This window comes from Melopsittacus undulatus, chromosome 3 (assembly GCF_012275295.1).
Source record: "Melopsittacus undulatus isolate bMelUnd1 chromosome 3, bMelUnd1.mat.Z, whole genome shotgun sequence".
Taxonomy (NCBI): Eukaryota; Metazoa; Chordata; class Aves; order Psittaciformes; family Psittaculidae; genus Melopsittacus; species Melopsittacus undulatus.
Genome location: NC_047529.1, coordinates 84,197,858 through 84,221,962, shown reverse-complemented (window position 1 = coordinate 84,221,962; position 24,105 = coordinate 84,197,858). Strand labels below are relative to the sequence as shown.

The window sequence follows — 24,105 nt, the reverse complement described above, 5'->3', positions numbered from 1 at the left end:
TGGGCTTCTTGTCTTCAAAACTACAGTTGTGACTGATATTTGCCAGGAGGAACTTAAGTTCCATGAAAAGGTAAACACCTGGAAGCTGAGACGAGGAGTGTGTAAGAAACATTGATTAATTTAATGACAGTGCTTTATAATGGACCATATATATTTTTCCGCTGTAATTGCTATATACATTCAACAGTTTTATTGTATGATGTCAGTGCACATTATTCGGCACAGCTGCTAGAGAGGCATTGCTGAACTGGTGTTTCTCTTCCACGACAAACACCTATTAAGCAGCCAGCATAAACTCTTCTTGTTATAGCCTCTGACATCACCCTCAGGGCAAGCGGACACAGAACAGCAATTGCTGAATCGTGTATGAAAATTATAGTTTTATTGTCTATACAAGTGAAGGTTTAACTCCAATTCCTGCTCGAGTCAGCTCTGTTATAAGGGAGCGATTCTTTCAGGGAACAAACAAGCACAGTACACCATTGTAATCAGAGGAACAGGCACTATTTATCTATTGGAAAGCCTTGTTCACAATAGTGCTAACACTTTAATGCCCCAGAAGCCACTATTTTAGCAGCTGTAGAGAAAAAAGCATGACTAACAAGATGCCATAGAGACTCAGACACAGTTTTTTTAGACCACAAATGGAATCATCCCATTTGATACAGCTCAGTTTAATATGCACGACTGGTAAGTAGGGATCATGTATTTAATGTTTATAAATGCGTTTTCTCCACCGCAGCGTTCAAAGGCTTCCAGTGTCTCTTGAATCAGATCGCCAATGTTTTCACGCTTCTGTTGGCTGTATTCTATCCCATCACCTGAATTAACTGGTTAATGAAACAGAAAAAAACAAGAATTATATTAAATTTACTGTTATGCTTTGAAGTAATAGAAACTTTGCTCTATGACATGAAACAGAGCTGAATTTGAAAAACAGGATGATTTTGATATCTCTTTAAGGTTCTGCTCAGGCTCCAACTCTGTATGCCTTCAAAATTTGTTTATGTGTGCATTACTTCAGTATCTAAGCAAAAATCCTAATAAAAATAAAGAAAACACATCCTTCTATAACATGAAGATTGACTCTCTTACACTGTTAATCTCTTAAAACCATTATGTCTTTATTTTTAACATTGCTTATTTAGGACAAAATTCCAGTGCAACATGCATAAACGCTTATCTACAAAATGTGACTTAAGCTAGACTTGGTATGGTTTAAAATCTTAAATAGGTATTGCTTTGGGATTGTTCCATGTCAGACATCATATTCACACACTTTTTTTTTTGACCAAAGGGATGTCACGTGGCCTAAAAGAGATATTGGAATTTGACATGGCACACATTCCATTTCTGTTCCCTGAAAAATGTGTAAAATTAAGTCAGTGTCAAAAGGACAAATTATTGCAGCCCCCAGATGCAGTAACATTTCTGCTGCTTTCTCTAACATGGAGTAGCAAGGGTGACACATTTGTACATACAGAGCATAATTCTTTAAAAACATCAGCTGTGATTATAAACTGAGACAACAAAAAAAAATAACTTCACCTGCAGTGATGCTGAGAGATTTAAAGGAGGAAAATACATTTCATTTTGTTAAAACAATATGGAAGCTATCTTAATGCATTCCAAGACATATAGGTATAAAAGACATCATATATATTTTATATAACATATGTAATATATAATATGTATTAATATATATTGTAACATATACATAAATATATTGTAATATATATATAAAAGGTGTTCCATGATTTATTTATATATATATATATATAAAAGTATTTGGTAGGAACATAGCATACTCAGATCAGATGTGGTGCAGTGGCCAGGGGAGAGACTGTCACACTGTTCTGGGATAGTCCACACACAGTCAGTCAGTGGTCTCACTGTGGGCAGTGGTGGCAATATGCCCATGTCATACATTTAGCATCTCAAATAGTGCTGCTTGCTTATTGACACTCTCAGCCAGCCAGCAAAGGATATGTTTGTCAAGACAACGCAATCACCTTCATGGGTAGTGCCTGCCTTTCACATCAGAAATGCAGTGCACTCAAGGGTGAGAGTAGATTTTGCTTCCACTGCTGCCTCAAAATCTCCAGATTGGTGGGACATAGACACACAACTGCACCTCACAACCTGTTCAGGGTTTAATCCTGAGGATCTGGATTTAAAGTCTGTGACTTTGTTACCAGTAAAAACTGAAGAACTATGTCCACGAAGAAAGAGCTGATGAATATGAGTAAAAATCATCCTTTTGCTGAATTTTCCTGTAAAATACCTGATGGCGCTCCAAGTTAATTATATGTGCACCAGCTTTTCAGACTCCTTACACACATTTGTGTCACTTTGCTTCTTGCAAAATGTTTACACAAACACAGATGGGACATACAAGGATGGGGCTTCAAGTGGAAAGACAGTAATATTTTTTTATGATTACTCTTAAGCAAATTAATATTTTCCTCTATATTAACTTTTATTTCACTGACATGAGAAGCCAGGGTTGTGACATCAAAATTTCCTACAATGAATTTACTGTAATGTTAAAAATAACAGGTTATGCGAGTGTATAGGAAACAACAAGACCTATTAAATAAAAGGATTGTCTTGTACAAAATACTGGTGCAAAAAGAAAAGCCCTTTGCAATTGAGTGCAATTGAGACAAAAGAGAAAACAACTGATGTCAACTGTGGCTCATCACCTGTGTTGCATGTGCACTGCCAGCACTCCCCAGAACACCTGAAGGTATATTTCATTTCACTGGTTTGAAGAAAGGAAACCCTGAACCTTGACCTAAATTTTGGTAAATACATAAAGGGATTACTGACTTTCCAACCATTTGTCTCTTACCTGTAATTTTAAGCCTGCACATATGCTCTGCTAATGAGCTTACACAGCTTTCATCGTTCTTTCAAAGAAGTAGTAAAAAAATAAGCTCTGGAAGTAAGGGTGATATATTGCTAAGCAAGTTTGGAGGAGGCCAACAAGACAGCGTGATAATGCTGGTAGCATAGGTATTTTCCAGAATCCCCTGTTATAGTCTTTATTATAGAGCACAGTCTGTACAAAAAATGATGCCCTAGGTGCTTGATTAAAAGAAAATGAGGCAATGATAATGGAAATAGTATGCAAGGGAAAACTGAATGTGTGATGTGCAGACCATCATTACATTTTTTTTTCCCTACAGACTATTTGTGCTATATGAAGGTTTGTATCCTCAAGACAGCCATAATTCACATTAATGTCATGACAAAAGCTACAACTAATAATACCAGAAAGGTTATGTCAGTATCGAGGTCACCGGCTAAGTACTAAAATAGCTATCCTATGCAGTTACAGGAATTAACAAATTCTTCAGCCAAAAAAGATAATCATTAACCCAACAGGACAACATCCACTAAACGGATGAGTCACAATGATCTGCCCAATGCACCTAAGGGTAAATATCTAGTCATAATAATAATGAAGATTAGTTGGAAGAAAATAGCTGCTGAAGTATAGCAGTCTCAGCATGGTTTGACTTTATTTCCAAGTTAGTTTGCATGAGAAGCCAACTTTGTCACCCACAAAAACGTTGCATATGTAAAGTGTGAACATGAATCTGATTCAAGCTTTTTATGAAGTTGTCCTTTGTGAGGAAGAATAAATCAACATGGAAATGCTAGGAAGCACATTTGTCATATCTCTGTCTCGAAGTGAAATGTCTGGCAAATTTAGCATGCACCAAGAACTCTTTTCACAGCAAATGTTATTTCTGTGTTTAGAAGAAATGCATTGAAAGAGATCTACAGGACTACACTCTGGAAGAGATCTCATTTTTACTTCCTGGATAAAAAAGTTAGTTCCTAGTATTCTAAATCATGCACCAAAGGTTTTATAGTCCTTAACATTAAATGAAAGGCTTTGCACCTGTCAAGACCTGTGCTAGCTGATGAAATCACCCAGTGCTTTGAGCCCAAGAGTGGCACTCCCTGCCGTACCATCAGCACTGCTGATGCCAACTGCTGTAGCTAAGGAAACTCTGCTCAGACCCTCAGGGACTGAACTTAGACTTTGGCAGGGAATGGAGGTGGATTTGAATTTTGCTTTAAAATGTGGTTTGTACTTAAGTCTAGACATGCTTCTATTCATGATTCAGGATATTAATGAATATCTGGTGTTAATTGTATTCCACCTAATTTCATTTTAAAATTTTGTTACGGTAATACTACAAATATAATATTGTACTTCATTAAAGAAGGACAAGCAAGTTTCTATCAATGCAATAAGAGCTTGATATGACAACTTTTAAGTACTGGAGTGAATGAGAAATGTAAACCAACGCAGATCTATTCTTATCTCTGAATAAGAATAGGGACATTTGTTAGCATATGAAAGTGTCTGAGACATTCTTTCAGTTCATTATATTTGACTTCAAGGCAGGTCAGCTCTCGAAAATAATTTTTTCTAATACCCTGAATATGCTGAAGTACAGTATGCTGTAAGTATGCTACAGATAACAGAGCCTGCTCCTGGTGGTGGCTCTTCCTAAGGTTCTGCTTCGTGGAACACACAGATTAAAAATGGAGTTTCGATACACTTGTTGCTGTAGGGATGCTGTAGATCTTGGGATATTAGAATTTCCACAGATGTTAAATATCTGAGGAATGATTAGTGTGGGGGACAGAATAATATGTAGAAGAGATTTCTGAAGAGACAGTGAAAGAAGCCCTGTGTCCCTAGGTTAAGTGATGTTTTAAATCAAATTGTTACTCAAAGGCCATTCCTTTCTTTACTGATGAACTTTTAAGTGCATATATACACAAGCATCTATTTCAACTTGTCTTGGAACAAGTAGGTCCTAGCAGAAGTTTTTTTAACTACTAGTTAACAACTAAGAGCTCTTGTATAATGTTTTTGGGCTGGTTTTTTTTTGTATACAAATCAATAAACTTGCTTTGAAAGGTAGTTATTATTCCTCCCTATTTGAATCTTGAGAAACAAAGATACCAAAAGGTAAAGTGACTTGCTCCGAGTCAAGAAAGGGATTAGTCACAAATAATGCTTTTTGGCTTTTTTATGTATATGCTGAAAGTACTATTTATAGTAAAATATAACTACGGTAAAAACAATTTTTAAGCTGCTTGTACATCCTAGTAAATCCAACATGTGTTTTCAGCAATTAAAATTATTACAGTAATCCAGCATGCTAACCACTTAACAGAATAAGGTTTTTCCTTCAAAAAGCCAACAGTGATTGGATTGTAAGTTGCAGATATGTTTCTCAGTACAGAATTGTATTTCTACAGAAAAACCTGACAGAGAACAACATACACGTAAGCAGTACAAACTAGCATTAAAATATTTTGTGGAAAATTTCAGGACTTTTTTTCTTCTAGGAGTTAGCATCAATATGAAAAAATACATGGAAGTTGATTTTAACTATAGATTGACATGTATCTATGTCAGGGTTCACATAGCGTTCACTGTTCAGATACAGTTCAGAGCTTAATTTTTCAAAGTCCTCTTGTTAGGATTAGTTTAATTGTTATAAAATATGTTGGCTTCCTGGCTGGTGTGGAAAATGAAAGCCCTAATGAGTAAGTCTGGCAGGGAGGAGGAGGGCTCCTTGCCACTGCTCCTCTCACTGTGACTCAGCTGTGCTTTGAAATTGTCAGTTCCAGGAAGGATAAGGTAGTTCCTTCTCCCTATTCATTTAATAGAAAGTCTGTGAAAAGTCACAGGGTAGGACTCTAGACCATCCTGTCTGCTAAGAAATAGCCAGTTCGTTTGGCTTAGGTGAAGGAAAAGCCACCAGAAGGTTACAAATTCTGGACATTACTAACCCAGACAGAAAATCCCGTGTTCCATTCCTGAGGGCTCAGAACAACATGAACACCAGTTTTAAATATTTCTAAGGGCATGTCTAGATTAGGTGCACACAAAAGCACAAACTGACTTCATGCAGGCTGGTCCTAAAGCTGGAGCATTGGAAAAAAGAGCTCATAGAATAATTTCTGATGGAAAGAACCTCTGGAGCCAAGTGGTCCAAATGCCCGGCTCAATATCAGCTCCATTTTCAAAGTTAGGTCAGGTTACTCAGAGTGAAATATTTGCAGTTGCTCAGAGCAGAGTAATCCCAGAATGAGAAACAGTGCAGAGATCTGGAGCTGGCAGAGCTTTTCACCTGCCATTTCAAATGTGATGAAGGGAAGCACTACTCCTTAAATATCGAAATATATTTGGCAAAGGAAGATTTGCTGAAGTTGTAGAATTGACATGGAGAATTTTTATCTGTTTTGATAGAAAACAAACCTAAACTTTTGTTTTAGTAACACATTCAGTGTAGCATTGCTGTTGTAATCTTAATCATATACAAAAGCAAGAGGCATAGATTTGGCTGAAAAATTAATAAAATTTCATTAACACTCTGACTGGAAACTATGAAAACACACCTTTTAAAAAAATTAACATCTATCTTTCAAAGCACTTGAAAACTCTAAAGCTGAAAGCACTTATATACCTTAAGGAGGTCAAAACCTCTGAATATGCACAGACCTGGTTTTTGACACTATCAACACACAGAGCTCTCTCTTTTTACTTGGTTCTTCCTTCTATTTTTCACCACTAGTTTTGAGTGTTTATGACTTTACAATGCTACAGTACTGTAGAGATTGCAGAATATTTCAATCCAAGAAGAATGTATGCTTGGAACTTAAAAAGAATAATAATAGAGAGACATTTCTGCTCATCATAGGTCTTAGAAAAAATGATTTTGTACTTTTGATATAAATCAGCTAAGTATTATCTAAGTAAGATGCTTCCATGATTTTCTTAACTCTCATTGAAGGCATTTTGCTTTAGCGTGAAATACAGATTCTTTCTATAGTTATCTTGCATATGCAGCTAGCTTTTAGTTATTTCATAAATCAGCATTTATTTTAAAATCTAAGTGCCATTTCTATAAATACTGTTCAAAAAGTCAACAATTCAGTAAGTGGAGGAAGTGCTCTGATTGGAAAGGAAACATTTGACTGACTTAGGATGTTTTACTAATGGTGTAAGCCTACTAGAGATAGCTGTAACTACTCGTAAATTGCTGCGGTATAAAAAAAGAACCAAACCCAACAAACCAAAAAACCCATCTGAAAATGAGCCAAGACAGCAGCTGTTATCACAGTTTTCCATTTCCAGGAAATGTTAGCAACATCAGATGTAATCCTTTCTAAGCCCAGAATTCTTTCTTTCTTTCTTTCTTTTTTTTTAATAGAAGTACAATAATGAAAATGAAATCACAGCTTTTGTAGCAAATCGCATTAGCAAACATATTAGACCAGTGAGGTTAAAAAATAAGAGAATATTGTGATTTTTTTTCCCTATATGTACTTGAACTTCTCCAATCAATGCAGACTTTGGAGTTTGCTTATGTTTGTGCTACAGATCAATATCTAACAAAACAGAGTTAAATAAACTTAGATAAACATCATGCTTAACAAGGGAACAGAAACTGGAGGCTGAGATCTCTGCGGCCTTGGTACACTGTTTACTGTTGCAAAATGGTCATTAGTCACAAATCATGCTTAAAGTGCAAAAGAAGTTGCACTACTTATGTGAATCTGATGTTCTTCCTTTTGTTTTGGATGTATATAAGCCAGTACAAAGCAAATACTTTTTTTTTTTAAGATGGAAATCATGCTTGTGTGTGCAAAATTTGCATAGCTTTGCTGGACTGTTGTGAAATACACTTGTTTGTCACATTACTTTCTCATCCAAACATAGCATAATTAATGCAAAAGGAATTAAAACCATGGAAAGAAATCTTTGCATATGTGTGGAACAAACATAATTTATTTTTAAATGTAATGTAAAGTGACAAAGCTGAAAGTCCCAAAATGCTTTAAAGAATGCTGATTTCAGTACAAAACATAACCCTACAACAGCCAATTTTTAACACGGAGTTTATTCATATTTAAACTTAAGCTGCTTGGTAATCCGTCCTCCTTCCCCCACTGAAATATTTTTATTAATGTAACCAAAATGCTTTTGAGGGGAAGCCCTAGGGTTTTTTTTTTGGTTTATTTTTTTTTCCACAAGCAAAAAGCCCAGTAATTAATTTCTTCATGTTAATAACTGTTGATATGTTTGTACATCTGTCATGTACTAATGGAATTTGGCCTGTCTAAATTCACTGTTCAAAATCATTATTATTTAAGGACCCTGTTTGTTATAGCTTGCCCATCAAAACTTTCATTGATGACTAAATGATTCAGTAACTGCTTTCGTAACTTTGTGACAGAAGGGCGAGTCCTTTGTTGTCACTGAAATGCAACCAAAAAGTAGGTCAATATATAAAAAAATTCCCATCAGAATTATGAGAGCAGGTTGTTAGATATGCCTATAAGTTGCTGGATATGCCAGAAGTTGACAATTTTCTATTTTTTCTGTTCCCTAATTAAGTGAAATAAGCAAGAACCTGAAGTCAAATGAGGGTGCTTTAGCAGTGATTTGAGAAGGGACAAGGAGATGAAAGCTGTGAATGACTCTGTGGATTTGCCAAGATTTCTTTCATTGCTATGGGACAAGGAGAGAATTTATGCATTTTAAAGGACAGCTATCACTGAATCTGGCATGTGCTATTTTATCCCCAAGCCAGACAGAAAGCAACACCCTGCTCCCCCAGATACATGTACTTATAAGGGTCAGGATATGTCCTTTTAGTTTATCTTTAAATTTTTGTAATACGTATTTTTCTAAAGTAAACTCAATAATGTGACTATTGTTTCTGAGTTTCTTCAGTTGGATCAGTGCATATTATAGATAAAAATAATTAATAAAAATTACCTTCCCAAGACATGAATTTGCATTCTTTTTATGAAGAACATAAAGGACATAAAAATAAATACTTATCAAAAGCTAGTTAACAGCCATTCATTTTACATTAAGAGAAGCATACATATGAATTTATAACATCTTTTCAAGCAAACAGAAAACCCCCAATTTTTATACAACTAAAATGTCCACACACAGCTCATTCACTCACTCCCCCCCTTGCTCCCCCGACTCCCGGAGAGTTAGGAAGGAGAATCCAAAGAATGTAGCCCCCATGGGTTGAGATAAGAACGGTTTAATAGCTAAGGCATAACATAAATCACTACTGCCACTATTACTACAAATAATAATGATAAAGCCAATAACAAGTGAAGAGAATACAACACCTCACCAGCCGCCGACCCATAACTCACCCCACCCTGCCTGACCAAGCACCGACCGATACCTCCTCCATCCCCCCAGAGCTCCAGCCCTTCTGGGTCTCTCCCGGTTACCTCCTGAGTATGACGTGCTATGGTATGGAATACCTCTTTGGCTAGCCTGGGTCAGGTGTCCTGTCTCTCCTTCCTCTCGGCCTCCCCTCCTCCCTGGCAGAGCATGAGCTCAGAAAAGGCCTTGGACAAACCAAACACCCGAGCAGTAACTCAAAACATACTTGCTATCAGCAACCGTTCCCAGCCCGAAAGTCAAAACACAGCATTGCACCAGCTACCAAGAGGGAGAAAAATGACTGCTACTGCTCCAACCAGGACAATTATAATGTGTAATTTTTACTTACAAGAATGTAAAACAGATAAAAAAGAAAGAAAATTGTGTCCCCTGGGTGTGGTGTTTCTGCATATTCACAGCTTTTGGATTGCGAACATTGCAGCCTCTGAGAGCAATATAGGAACTGCACATACACCACAGGCAGGCTTTAGGAATCTCTCACAAAACTGTCTCTTATCTTTTTCAACATTCTTGCTGCATTAGGTGTGAAGAAAGAGAAGTGAATAAGAAGAACTATTCAATTAGATACTCTAACCTTGTCAAAATTGCACCTATACTTTTTGTTGCTTGGCCTGTTATTCAAAGGTGTCCTGAGTGTAAAAGAAAGCAAGAAGCCCAGCAGCCTCCAGCCCAACATGCTGAATGGCTGAGATCCTCTCACAACAAAGATGACAGTTTCATAAGGAAAGCTGTAGTTCTTTGGGAATCATAGAATCATTTAGGTTGGAAAAAAAAACTTTTCAATCATTAAGTCCAACCATTAATGTAGTACTGCCAAGTCCACCACTAAACCATATCCCCAAGTGCCACATCTACACATCTTTTAAATACCTTCAGGGTGATGACTCAACCACTTCCCTAGGCAGCCTGTTCCAATGCTTGACAACCATTTCAGTGAAGATATTTTTTCCAAATATCCAACCTAAACCTTCCCTGGTGCAACTTGAGGCCCTTTCCTCTTGTCCTGTCATTTTTTACTTGGAAAGGGATCAACCCCTACCTCACTACAACCTCCTTTCAGATAGCTGTAGAGAGTGATAAGGTTTCCCCTGAGCCTTTTCTTCTCCAGACTAAACAACCCCAGTTCCTTCAGCCATTCCTTATAAGATTTGTTCTCCAGACCCTTCACCAGCTTTGTTGCCCTTTTCTGGACCCACTCCAGCCTCAATATCTCTCTCCTAGTGAGGGGCCCAGAAATGAACACAGTGTTCAAGGTGTGGCCTCACAAGTGCCCAGCACTGGGGAACAATCCCTGCTCTGGCCCTGCTGGCCACACTAGTTCTGATACAAGCCAGGATGCTCTTGAACTTCTTGGCTGCCTGGGCACAAGCTGGCTCACATTCAGTAGCTGTCAGTCAGCATCCCCAGGTCCCTTTTCAGCCACTTGTCCCCAGGCCATTGGGGGGGTTGCATGGGGTTGTTGCGACCCAAGTGCAGAACCCAGCACTAAGCTTTTTGAACATCATAAAACAGCGCACCAGTTCAGCCTGTCTAGATCACTCTGTTGAGCCTTCCTACTGTCAAGCAGATCAACAGTTCCACCCAACTTTGTGTTATCTGCAAATTTAGAGGGGTTGCACACAATCCCCTTGTCCAGATGATTAATAAAGGATATTAAATGGAACTGTCCCCAGTTCTGAGCCCTGGGGAATGCCACCTGTGACTGGGCACCAAGTGGATTTAACTTCATTCGCCACCAATCTTTGGGCTCAGCCATCCAGCCAGTTTTTTACCCCATGAAGAGGATACCCAACCAAGCCATGAGCAGCCAGTTTCACCAGGAGTTTCTTCAGGCCTGTAGTTCCCCTTGACTGTAAATCCTCCTTCTGGCCCTTCTTGTAGATGGGGGAAATAAATTGACATGCAAAAACCCCAATATCTCAGATTATAGAAATTTGCTGTTCTTGTTCCTCTTCTTATATACCACTTAAATCTTTTGAAGCGATGCTTGAAGATACTATATGTTAGGCCAAGAAGCCACTCCTGTATTCTGTGGCACACAGCTTAGTGAGGATATATTACTACTAGCCTGAGATTACAGCTGAACAAAAATAAAGTACAGCAGGTGATCATCTCAAACATTTACTCTTTGCATCTTCTTGTGTCATTTTAAATTATGGATTAGTAAGCTGAAGGGAGAGTGATTTAAAGAGTCGGGATACGAGAGCTGTCCAGTATAACTTAGTGAGTTTTTCAAACCTTATTCTGACCTAAGCTAATTTTAAACATGTTATTTTAAATATTGTCATTAAATATCTTCCTTTAGAGATCACTTATAACTTTTTATTGATATTAAATGAACAGAGGAACCATCTATTTCTCTGAACATGTATTTCTCCTGAGATAAATCAGTCAGAGGGAAGTTGCTTGGTGGCATGTTGTGAATTGCATAACCTATCTCAGTGGTTACTAATTCAGCCACCTCAGATACAACTGCTTATTTCTCTAGCTTGCCATTAAGACTGCAGGAACTCAAATAGTGGAGCACGCTGATACTGTGAGCTCCTGACCTCTCTGCTATTTTCATTTGTCTGAGAAGAACTTTGCTGAATTCAAAAAAAAAAACCAACAGAAAGAAACTGAACTACAATGGCAGCTAACACTAACTATACTATTGATAACATCAGTGGGCATGTACAAAGACAGAAGATATTTACACATGCTTTTGCAGTAACCTGACCCAGTACTTAGACCACCTACTGAGATTTAGCAGCTCTTGCAATACACAGCAAACCCATTTGTTTCACCACTTACGCAACTTTTATAAGATTACTTCCTTTACTAGCCAATGTAAAATCATTATTTACCATGCCATTGTAGGTATCATAGACTCTAGACTGTGTTTTTTAAAATGTCTTCCCAACTTTTCATAAAGGGGTTGCAGTGTTATTAAAACATGAGCATTTTAGTGATGCCTAAATATAGTTGTTCATAACAAAGAATTTATTGTGCACAATAGGTGTGTATAAAACCCAAAGTATGAGAAATTATTAGTGGCTTTGCTTTTGAGATGAAACTATTATTCGTATATATTACAATATTTCCAGAGAAAATAATTTTTAATACACAAAACCATTAATTTATTTTATTAAACTTTATTACTTTTGTTCATTATTTTAAGACAATGGTGGTGTTCCACTAAAAACTGTTAATGCAGAATCTTTTTTCCTATTCCAGATAGTATTTCTCTGACAAAAATAAAAAGCAATCATAGGTCCTAGCTATAGGAAAAAGAATCAAGAATATATTTTTCTGGTTTACAGTGTCCTGATACAATTTTAATGTTGGTGTGTATGAATACAGGAAAAAAAAATGGTGCTGTTTCTTATATTCTCTTACACCTGAAGAACTGCAATCGTCCATAAGCACATGATCTCTTAAGGCTGTACTTGTTTTTACACATTAACTGAAAAAGACCTTTAAACTTATCTATTCTGGGACTATACATAGAAGTGAAAATGGCTTTTCTGTGTACAAGCAGGATACATGACATGCTCAGCAGAGTAAACTGGAGCCTGGTTAACACTAGTAATACCTTTATAATATCTGTACAAGTGCCGTCACATAGAAAACATCAAGCTGCTAACAAACAGCACTTCTGGTTTAGTTTCTGATATTTTTCTTAATACACTTTCACTTCATTACAGAATCAATGAATCTGAACAGTAAAGCTGGAAAAAGAATTTTTGCTTCTCAGGTGAATTTGCATTTGCTTGTCCTAAACTGCTGCAAATAGCAGGTATCTGTAGACCGATGGAAATATACTAGTTACAGTAAGTTCATCTCCCTTGCCATGGTTGAGTGTTTGCTGTCCTCACATCTTGCTGTGACAGAGCCTTAAAACACAGGATTAGAAATGTAATTTATTATTCTCCCGCCAATCTTGGCACATAGCACTCACATTCTCCAACTTATCATTAAAGCATGCTACATTTTGTAACTGCAATCTTAATATTTATTCATCATTCACTCCTCTTACAGCCCTTCCAGCTCTGGTGCCTGACAAGCCTACAGCTGTTCAGCTTCAGAAGGAAAACAGCTCATACACACACACACACACATGCATGTCAGGACAGGGAGGAAGAGACGACAAGAAGTGATATAGCTGAATGCTCTTGGTCAATTCAGGCTAGCCTAGAGGTTTATAACTAGTAGCCAAGAAAACAGTTAAATAGCAAGGCAGAGCACAATGTGTTTGAATATTTGTAAGTTTGCATTTTCATGTATGATAATGAAGAACAAAAGTAAAAAGCTCTCAAGACAATTCTTCCCTAGCAACCTAAGTATGTTTCCTCACACTTGGATGATCTGAGAGTACGTTCACACATTGTTACTAGCTTTACATTAATAACAATGATATGGCCATTCCTACGAAGGAAAGTCATGAGTGGGGTTTTTTAGATAAAACTGGGACCCATTGAAAAGATAACCTGGAAGACAGCATGACTAATATCTAAACGATACATATTTAAAGAGTAATATTCTTTTGCAGTTTTCTTGAGATGCATATTGCCCAGTGGATATGGTTAACCTCCACAGGAAAGGGAGAAGTAATGCCTCACAGAATTCCTTTATCACCTCTCCCCAGCAGCCCACAGATAGCTGTTTCACCTCCTACATTGTTTAGTGGTAATGGCTGTGATGAGCTTACAGGTCTCTGATCCAACTCTGCATCTGCAGTGCTGAATTGGTACCCATGTAAGCACTACATCTAGAGTAACAGAAAGCTCTGCTTCAGAAAAATATCACTGAGCATTTTTGGACAACAGCAGCTGCTGCAGAATAGTGACTTTTTAAGAAAACTATGGCATGTTATTTCAAGGGAAAAGAATAACTTATACTAGTGTCCATAAATTCATGTAAGTAAAACTCTTGAGTCACCAAGAAGTCTCATCACTGAATGGTGATATCTAGAAAGGCCCTTCTGAATTAAATTGGCCAGCACAGCCAAAGTTTATTGGGCACTTGACTAGTAAGTAAATCAGACAATTCTTGTCCCAGGGACAAGAATGTGGAAGAACAGAAGACAAAGAAACACAAGGGCTGAAAGTAGAGGAAAGGAAGCCAAGCATATGCATTTGCCTAGTTAAGTTTCTTAAAGGGTAGATAGGCTTAGCTGCATGTCTGTAGCTAGGATGCAATATCTCTCCTTTAGAGTTCTGAGTAAGAATCTCACAAGTAAGAATATTACAAGTTTACTTTGGAAAATGATTGGAAGGGAATATCAGCCTTAGTAATAGAAGTATAGGGCTTCTACAGGAATGTGTGCTATCAGCTGAAGTATTGACTTCTCAAGATGGAGGAGGTGAACTAAGGCTGTTACCAGTCCATGACAGGAGAGGTACCAACAGCCTCACAGTGCTTGAGACCTCTCCTTTTCTATCCTTTTAATCATATGGATAAAAATAGAGTTATACAGAGATCTCTTGCTGGTTTGGTAATATCCTCATTTTAGAGGGGCATAAGCTTTCCTCTCTACTTAATATAAAAAAATGCTGAAAAGTCAGTAAGTCATTTTAGGCACGCTTGTTATCAGATCTAGTGCTTCAGCCATCTGCCTCAACAGCTCCTAAAACTGCCGATAGTTGTCTGGCAGAGATTATAACCACTGTCACTGAATCCTCAGAAGTCACAGAGGAAGTCAGGCTAATATCAGTTTATTTACATCTTCTTGCTATTGTAATATATTCATATCTATCAGCCCAGATTGGCTAAAACATGGCTTATGGTTCTAGCTCTGTAGGCGAAATAAGATAAGAACTTGATTTTGTACAAAATAAGAACTTGATTTTGTAGGAGAGGAACAATAATAGCACTCACAGTTATCAGCTAACAGACTGACTTAACTTCACACATCCATGGAAGACAACTGTGAAAACAGTCAGGCAGAATTAGAGACACAGAGAAAGAGACAACATCATTGTATAACTCTCATACAGAAATTTCAGACCAAGTCAGGAGTTGCAACACCTAATAACTACCACATGGGATCTGCAGGAAAATTGGTAGGGTTGCACTAGACCTTCCTCACAGCATAAGGTAGGAGTTACATTCCCAAGAACAAAGTCCAAGTGAGTGAAAGGCTGATCAGTAAAGGCAGACAGTAGGGAACAGAGAGCAGAACAGTATCTAAAATCTTGCTTTGTTTCTGAGACTGAAATGGTTGCATCAACCCTGGAACTACAGCCCAGAAGTTTTCCTGAGGATAGGTATTTATTGCCATTCCTTTTGGGTGAGACTGAATGATTTCTTTAAAAGCAAGTTGTGCCATAAGGCAGTAATGAATGATACCTTATAGTATAAGCTAAGGCTTGTTTTGACACCTTTTACGTGTTTTACACCCTACCAACATTTCTCTCACCGGGGCATGAATTTGAATCTTCCCGTTACCCAGGTGCTTATTTTTCCACAAACTCTGACCCCTTGAATTTTGCACAATGAGTTTAAAAGTTGTGGGAGCTGTGGGGGTGGGGAGAGACATACAAACCAGAATAACCTTGTGGCACATCAAGCCCTGTATTTTCAAAAAGGCATGCAAAAAAAAACAAACCAAACCAGAACAAAACAAGAAAACATGAGCAAAGGCAGCAATGGCTGCTTTAGTTTTTATAGTTCGAAAACCTAGTGGTGAAGCGCCCTCCCAGGAAGCAAGAAATAAGTACAGCATCATTGAACCTATGTAGCTTCAAAACTACATCTTTCATGATCAGGGAGATTTTATCTAATTATAAAATTAGGTACTATAGAGAAAGGCTCTTGTGACCTACATGCTTATGATCTGGCAAGGAAGAATCAGTAGGACCGGCCTTCTGTTAGACTATGAGCTTGTGCCAGTGTTTTCAGGGAGACCCAGAGTTTAGCATTTGAATCCAGTCTTTGGTAGCTACCTGAGTGGGCTGATCCTGAGCCCTTACCAGTTCCTAAACGAAAGCTACAGTGAATCAGAACATCTACACATGAGGCTAGGTATTTAAATGCCTAAATACACATTTACATGAATACATCTACAGTGCCAAGTTTTAAGTGTTTTGACTTGAACTAACTTCCTAACAGATGGTTATTCTGCATCTATCTTCATTTATTTATGACTGTTTATGTTTTTACAGACGTAATAACTGATCTGAAAGCAATACAAGCTTATTCTTTGTCTTTTTATTTATATTGCAGTAACAGTTAAAGGCATTATTTTACTGCACAACCTATAGAAATTACATAAAGATGGTTTTTCTGTGTGCTACTCACAAGAGGTCCTTCCAAATATTCAAGAAAAACTGGTGTGACCATAAGGCAAGTTGGGCAAACATAAACTAGATGCTAGCATCATCTGTAACATTGTGAGCTTAAGCAAAATATTACCAACAAAAAAAAAGTGAAACAAATGAGGATAAAATAGAGGAAGATAAGGAAAATATTAAGCATGTGCATCAGGAGCTTCAGAAAATGGAGTTCAACAAAATTAATGCAAAATTTCCCAACAAGATAAATCTCATGTGACATAAAATGCAGTTCTCAATATCATAAGCAGACATAGGTCTGATTCATCTGATTCAGGAAACTGCCATGCAAGTGTGTAAGTGATTGCAAAATCAGGACTAAAGGGTGCTTATTTATTCCAAAAGCATGTCCTAACTAAAGAAGCAAGCAACCAAGCAAGGCAAGCATACGCAAAGTATTAAGAAATGAAGGACTTAATACTGCTGTCAGCTATATTCATGCCTCACCATGTAAATCAGTGTGTTTCAGAAGACTAAACGAGAGAGGGAGTTAGCTTTTCTCTGCCCATTACAGCGATTAATTAGCTTATTTTTCAATATGAAAAGTGCTAGGTATGTTGTTATAACTTTTTTCACAGTACCAAAAATACAGCTATACATTACTCCTCTAACAGGAAAAGGCACACATGACCATGAAACACTGTGAGACTTTGGTAAGGAATGTCATGAGAAAGAAAATTTCTCAGCTTTGAAGTTGCTTTTATTTATATGTAAGCTGTAATGCCTAGGGAAAGCAAATTTTGCTGTAATCATTTTCTTACATTACTGACATGCTTTTAAATGCACAGCTTTAACTACAACCGTCTGAAGAAGATTCAAAAGATCATTACAGTTGCCAACATTTGTTATGCACCTTTATATGCACTGTAAAACCACTGCATTTGTATCAAGAAACCAGATCTGTAAGGAAAGACAAGGAAGTTTTCCCACTGAATGACAAAGATGGTTTATTTCCATAAGCCGAATTTTTCAGGAAACATAAACTGAAAAAATTATTGATGTAGAACGGTTTTATCGCATCAGCTGCAGAACTCCACTGGGGAAAACAGAAACGAGAAGCCCTTAGGCCACATTTTGTGTGACCTAATTCTTTCAAGGGTATGTTTCTGCAAATTTTTAGGAAGTGACAATGCAAACAAATGACAGTTCCCACCGTGAGGTTTTCATGGAATCTCTGCATAACCTCCAGAGTTTGCACCAACATTACAGTGCATAGTTCTGCTGTAGAGTTTAATTACTTTTGAAAGTAAATGAGCAGAAAGACAGTTATCACACACCCAGCAGAAGAAACAGTTATGCTTCTACAAATTCCTGCTATTCTACTGCTGCAATTGTCAATTTAAAGTTTCAGTCTATATGCTCCTGCCAGTTGATGATTAGTCAACTACGTTTTTGAGAAATTGCACTCCAGTCAAAGGAAATGAAGTAAAAAGATGAGGGAAAAAAGAAATTAACATTGTTAAAGTCTAATTAGAGCAGCAGAGCCAGTACTGGACTTAGCTGTGATGAGGTTGTCTTTCTGTTAAATTCAGTACACTGAATTCAGTGAGAGCAAGATCAAATGCTGTGATTTGATTTTCATGGGTGAAGTGTTAATAGGAGTGTGGATTAACCTTTTCCTCATGTTGTGAAATTGTTTTTATATTAATGTAAAGCAGAATACAATCATTCTTCTCTCTGAGGGTATATTTCGAAAATCTGCCCATTTGCTCTCAGAAGGATTAGTGCCATGCAGTTTATTTTGAAAGAAAGCACATTCCTTTAACAAAGAAAAAAACAATCATTCTTTTCTCTTCAGCATCATCAGCAATATCCACCAGAACTTCATTTTAACAACTACCTATGTCAGTTAACCATTTCTTACTTACATGGTTTTAATTCATGCTGTCTTGTTTCTAAATAGAGTTCTTGCAGCAAATGAATGTGTTTTCATTTAGCAGCTTAAGTTTTTCACATAACAGCTTAAGACCACATTTTATTTACAATTGGTAAAACCATGATAATTAAAAAATAATGCTTTAGGAATGTAATTGGATTTTATCTTTCAAGAAAAAAAAAACCCTAATATTTAAATGTATTGTTCCCCTAAAACATCTAGCTATCATAATATTTTGCCCCTCCTCTGGAAGTATTAATAGGCATTCAAAACAGCTTTACCAGCCATATATTCTGAAATGTTTTTGGTTTCACGACACATGAATTCACACTTGGTACAATAAGTGTTGATAATAAAACCTGTCTGAGTGCCCATAAATATGTATTGTGGTGAAATATTAGCTATGAAGCTCTTCATCCCTCCAGATACAATTATTTAATACAGAAAGATCTAAACATCTATAATTTAGATAAGGCAGAATAGCATTTTAAATGAAAAAGGTCAGATGCATGTAATACACATTTTTCACTTCAAATTGTGCACAAAGTTTATTTGTAGATCTTTGAAGTTGATGGGAAACTTGAGTGTTTATTCAGCTGGAACTTTGAGTATTTCATATATAATGCATATGTTCCCTGAAATAGTTTAAATTGACTCCTACAAACAAATAGTGGGATGTTGTAAGCACATTTCAAATATTACATAAAACAGATTAAAAATGGAACATGGGCATCAATTCCTTAATGCTTCATAATGCCTACTCAATAGCTAAAGACATCAATAGAATTTCACTATTATTTTATATAATAGAACCAAAATCCTCCCATTCCTTAACTAGAATAATAGAATGGTTAGGGTTGGAAAGGATCTTAAGATTATCTAGTTCCAACACCCCTGCATGGGCAGGGACACCTCACACTAGACCATTGTCGCCCAAAGCTCTGTCCAGCCTGGCCTTGAACACTGCCAGGGATGAAGCATTTACCGCTTCTTTTGGCAACTTGTTCCAGTGCTTCACCACCCTCACAGTAAAGAACTCCCTTATATCTAACCTGAACTTCCCCTGTTTCAGTTTGAATCCATTATCTGTTGTCCTATAGCTACAGTCCCTGATGAAGAGTCTCTGTCTAGTACCTCTGCAGGCCTCCTTCAGATACTGGATGGCTATTATAAGGTCCTTCTCCAGGCTGAATAGCCCCAACTTTCTCAGCCTGTCTTTGTATAAGTGCTCCAGCCCCTGATCATCCTTGTGGCCCTCCTCTGGACTTCCTCCAACAGCTCCATGTCTTCTTATGTTTTAGGACACCAGAACTGCACACAGTACTCCAAGTGGGGTCTCACGAGAGCAAAGGGGCAGGATCACCTCCTTCGACCTTAATCTTAAAACACATAGTATTCAGTTTGTTTTCAGGAAAAGTAATAGGACTAATAGAGAGGGAAAAAGTGAGCTTTTTAGACCTCCAGATCATGACCTATATTAGTAATATAGGATATAGCCAGCTATTTGATATTATGAACTTTCAGTGCTGGAGATTGTTCTTTGTAGGTGTTTCATTTATAATATTGCCATTAGACCTGATTCATCACGGTCCATGTGAACAAGGAAATGGCAAGATCATGGTCTTTAGGGTTGTCCATAAATAATAAAAATATGAATCCACTTTTGTTCAGGAAGATGATGTAAATGACTAAGGAAGAAGTGTTTCCTAGTCCTGCTATCTAAGGTCAAATTCACTTCATGAGTATATGCATGTCTTCTACTGTAAGTAATGGAGGTGCAAATAGGTCTACATACCAAATCTAAGATAACCAATCTACCACTTAAAATGACATTAGTATAATGCATGTATGATATTAGTATAATGTATGACCTTCGTGGAGTTTACAAATTTGAACCTAAATACAAAATGTAGCTATTTGAATGTAAAATCATCATTTGTACTGCAGCTATACGTTGTATACATTTATAAGTCTATTTGCTTAATTTTAACAGCATTTATTATACATTATTTGTTAAAATGCACTAATAATTTTTGTATCATTTTTTCAGAGATTTTTTCTTACAAGTTAACAAGGAAAAAAACATTCAGAAGTATTCTACTGTACACAAAATACTAGAAATGGAAACATGTATTTTAGATGTTCCTGAAGAACTGGATGGTTGGGTTTTTTTTAGTTTGGTACCCATCATTGCTTCATGTTGAACAATTAAACTGGTTAAATACACTGGCTCTCTTGGAAGATCTCTTACAGCACCCTTCCAATACCTAAAAGTATTACCCTTGCAATACTACATTACAAGGGCATATAGCAACAGGACAAGAGAAAATGGCTTTGAACTAGAAGAAGGTAGATTAGATTAAATATCAGGAAGAAATTCTTCACTATGAGGGTGGTGAGGTGCTGGCACAGGTTGCCCAGAGAAGTTGTGGTTGCCCCATCTCTGGAAGTGTTCAAGGCCAGGTTGAACATGGCTTTGAGCAGCCTGGTCTAGTGTGAAGTGTCCCTGCCCATGGCAGGAGGGCTGGAGCTAGATGGTCTCCTCCAACCCAAATCATTCTATGATCCTATGATTGTCTCTCTGTGAATGAGGAAATGAAAAATACACTGCCAGCATGTTTGTTAGAGGTAACCTGAATTTAGCATGTAGGCTAAAAATGAAATCTCATTTTTTTTTCTAAATTTGTAGATCACAAGTTGTATTAAGTAGAGCCTAACTGCCACATAATATTTGGATTTTGTACCATCAAATCACAGTAACTTCTGCTTCTGATGCCATCATTATAGGATGATCAATATAGAATATTCTCCAAGAATTTGATTTTTTTTTCTGACAAATCTTATATTTTTAACTCTTTCATAACATCAATATTTCTGAACCTCATGATAAAGATAGGGATTTGAACAAATAAAATTTACATATTTTATTTGCGCCAAACAACTGACCAAATACAAACACGGAAAAGATGAAAATCAGAACAGAAACCTGGCTACAAAAGCCCCTGAGCATCAGTGAAAATTGGCTGCCTACCTCACTTCTACAATAGGCTCCACTAAACTTCTGAATCCACCTGGGACTCTTTTTGATAAATACACTGACTATCATTCAAATGCATCACTTATAAACAGGATCCCGCGACAACCTTTTTTTTCTCATCTGTTTCAGATGTATAGTTAGTATAATTTGATATTTTTGTCAGTGGTTATTTACTTTATGGTTTGTTAACTATTGTAGCAAGTTCCCATTTGTGGCTCAACTAGCATGTACATATGGTTTCCAGTGAGCTACAATGCCTTAGAAATCTAATTTGAAGTATTTTTTTAAATGACAAACTAGTAATTAACATGTAAGAAAAGTGGGCATGGCTATAGTACATGGTGTCAATTAGAACATTTTTTGCCTTTACTACTTAGAAGCTGATCAGTTGGGCTATAGATCTTGGTATGCATGTTAACTTTTGCAATCCTTAGTAATATTAACACCTGGCTTTTACACATATATGATACTTATTGAGTTATTAGCAATAGCACAAAAATAAACAAAGGTGCAGAAAAAACCCAACAACTGCAAACAGAAGCCAAATAAGGCACAGGATCTTCTCTAAAATCAGTTAGTCCAAGAGAAAAAAACCTTTTTCTCCTTCCACACAAGATCTGGAGGTTAATAAAACATACACAATTTAGTCAGTAGCAAGATTGCTCAACTAACCCTGAGGTTTTCCAAAAGATATAAGATAAAGATCATCCAGGCTTATTCTGCAACTGCAGACTCCTGCATGACAAAATCAGTGGCCTGTATGAAAAGTTAAATCAGCTTTTACATGAAGAGAGAGCATGTTCCAACAGTATTATCAGGTAAATTTTAGACTTAAACTGATATGAAGACAAAGATAAAAGAAGAAGTATAAGTAGCATGGTGAGTTGGCAGACTAAGTGGCTTTTCACCCTGAAAGATGAGATTTGGAAGTCAAAGTCGATGTATAAATGAAATGCATTTTCTGGTGTCATTCATGTCCATTTGTTCACTGAACAAAATCACCATATAATATTCTCTGATTAACTGTGATTGGCAGCTGTATTCAAATAGTCTGTAACTGTACTAGAAGCTGTGTAAAATGAGAAAGCTACAATATCCATGTAGAAAGGTAAGGGTGCATAATAATTCTATATTTATCTCCTTCCCATGGTAAACAGCGTTTTATTTTTCCAAGAAATGAAATCGTACACGAAACAAGAAATGTAAGTAGCAAGGACAAACAGTTCCTCCTTCCCCCCGATAACAGTAAAATGAAAGGGTAGAAAGAGTTGTGCAAGGAAATGCTGTGTGACAGGTCTTTTGGAAGTCTTCAGGAAGATTACGTATATTTAAGAGGATAAAAAAAACAAACCAGATTTCATTTAAACACAACTGATTTATATTTCAGGTAATTAAGAAAATTATTATGATGTTAGTAGATAAATCTTTCCTTTTGCTGCTTGCAGTGGCCTCCTGCCACTACTAACTGCACAGTTTAGCAGGAAACCAGTAAGTCCATTTATGCAAATAAACTTAAGGATGTGGGCAGATAGGAGCTACCTTTTTGATGGCTGATATTGCAGATTTCAAATGCATTAGTTTCTGAAAACACTGACTCAGTTTGCAGAATGAATCTTGTCACAGGAAGAACTGTACAAGGCACATATCTATTTGTAGTTTAGGCAAAAATTTCACTGCCTGAGCTTTCTTCCCTCAAAAAGGCTGAAGAAATGTAGTACTTAGTAGGTAATATTAATTAGAATTAATTACCAGAGACAACACAAATATTATGTTTTTCTAGTGAGGTACACTTGCAAATAGTTTATCTTTCCATTCATGGTGTCTTCCTGTCTGCCACTTCCCCCAGAAATAATGGAGAGAATTACATAGACTTTAGCCAGTGCAGAACTATCAGCCTAGCATCAGAAAGGCTCCTCTGTTGAATTTCCTGTCCATTCCTAACTTGCTAACCCAGCTGAAGTTTTATTTGAACTCCTTTCAACTTTGCAAAATCACAGGCCCATTTCTCATTCTAAAAAGACCCACTTGCTCTCAGTATTGGGTAAATATCGAAAGCAAACAATAATTTTGAACTTCTTAATGTTTACAGGCTACTAGTACAAATGCTGGTCATTCCTGTCTGCAAGCATTTGCAGTCTTTAGTTAACAAAATTAAGCTAAGCAGTAAGCTTGATAGCAAATATCTTCATCAGACAACAGTTAATTAAAGCTGAAAGAGTACATCAAAAAGATGCAACATTGTTCTTTTCCCACACGAAGACAATTGGAATGATGAGAGACTGATTTTGTGCAAAATAAGAGATAGCATACTCATGCCCACTTAAATATATGAATTCAAACTAAGGTCTAGGAGTCAAAACAGAAAGCAATCAAAATACTTGTTTTTTAGGCTGCATGCCCTTACTTCAGGAAATCAGTTAACATGTTTAAATCTATCCTAGTTTAGGAAATATACTTGATTATGTTCTTAACAATAAGACAATGCTGATGTTTATTATGCAGTGTTTACTTCAAATGTTTATAAGCATGTGGCTAAATTCATTACAAGAAAAAACAGTTTCCCAATTCGCTGCTGGAACATCCACTATCCAAACTTCAGAAATACGCTGCTAGATTG

At 36.9% G+C, this 24,105-nt stretch overlaps 1 protein-coding gene across 1 annotated transcript in view; it reads right to left on the bottom strand.

Moving 5' to 3' along the window:
- Nucleotides 1-360: 360 nt before the first annotated feature.
- The window catches only part of PACRG (parkin coregulated), a 239,793-nt gene continuing 216,048 nt past the window's right edge, over nt 361-24,105 (bottom strand). Inside the window, exon 6 of the mRNA XM_005150118.3 lies at nt 361-830. Within this exon, the coding sequence (XP_005150175.2) occupies nt 670-830 (161 nt within the window). The 3' untranslated portion in view covers nt 361-669. The remainder of the gene's footprint in view (nt 831-24,105) is intronic.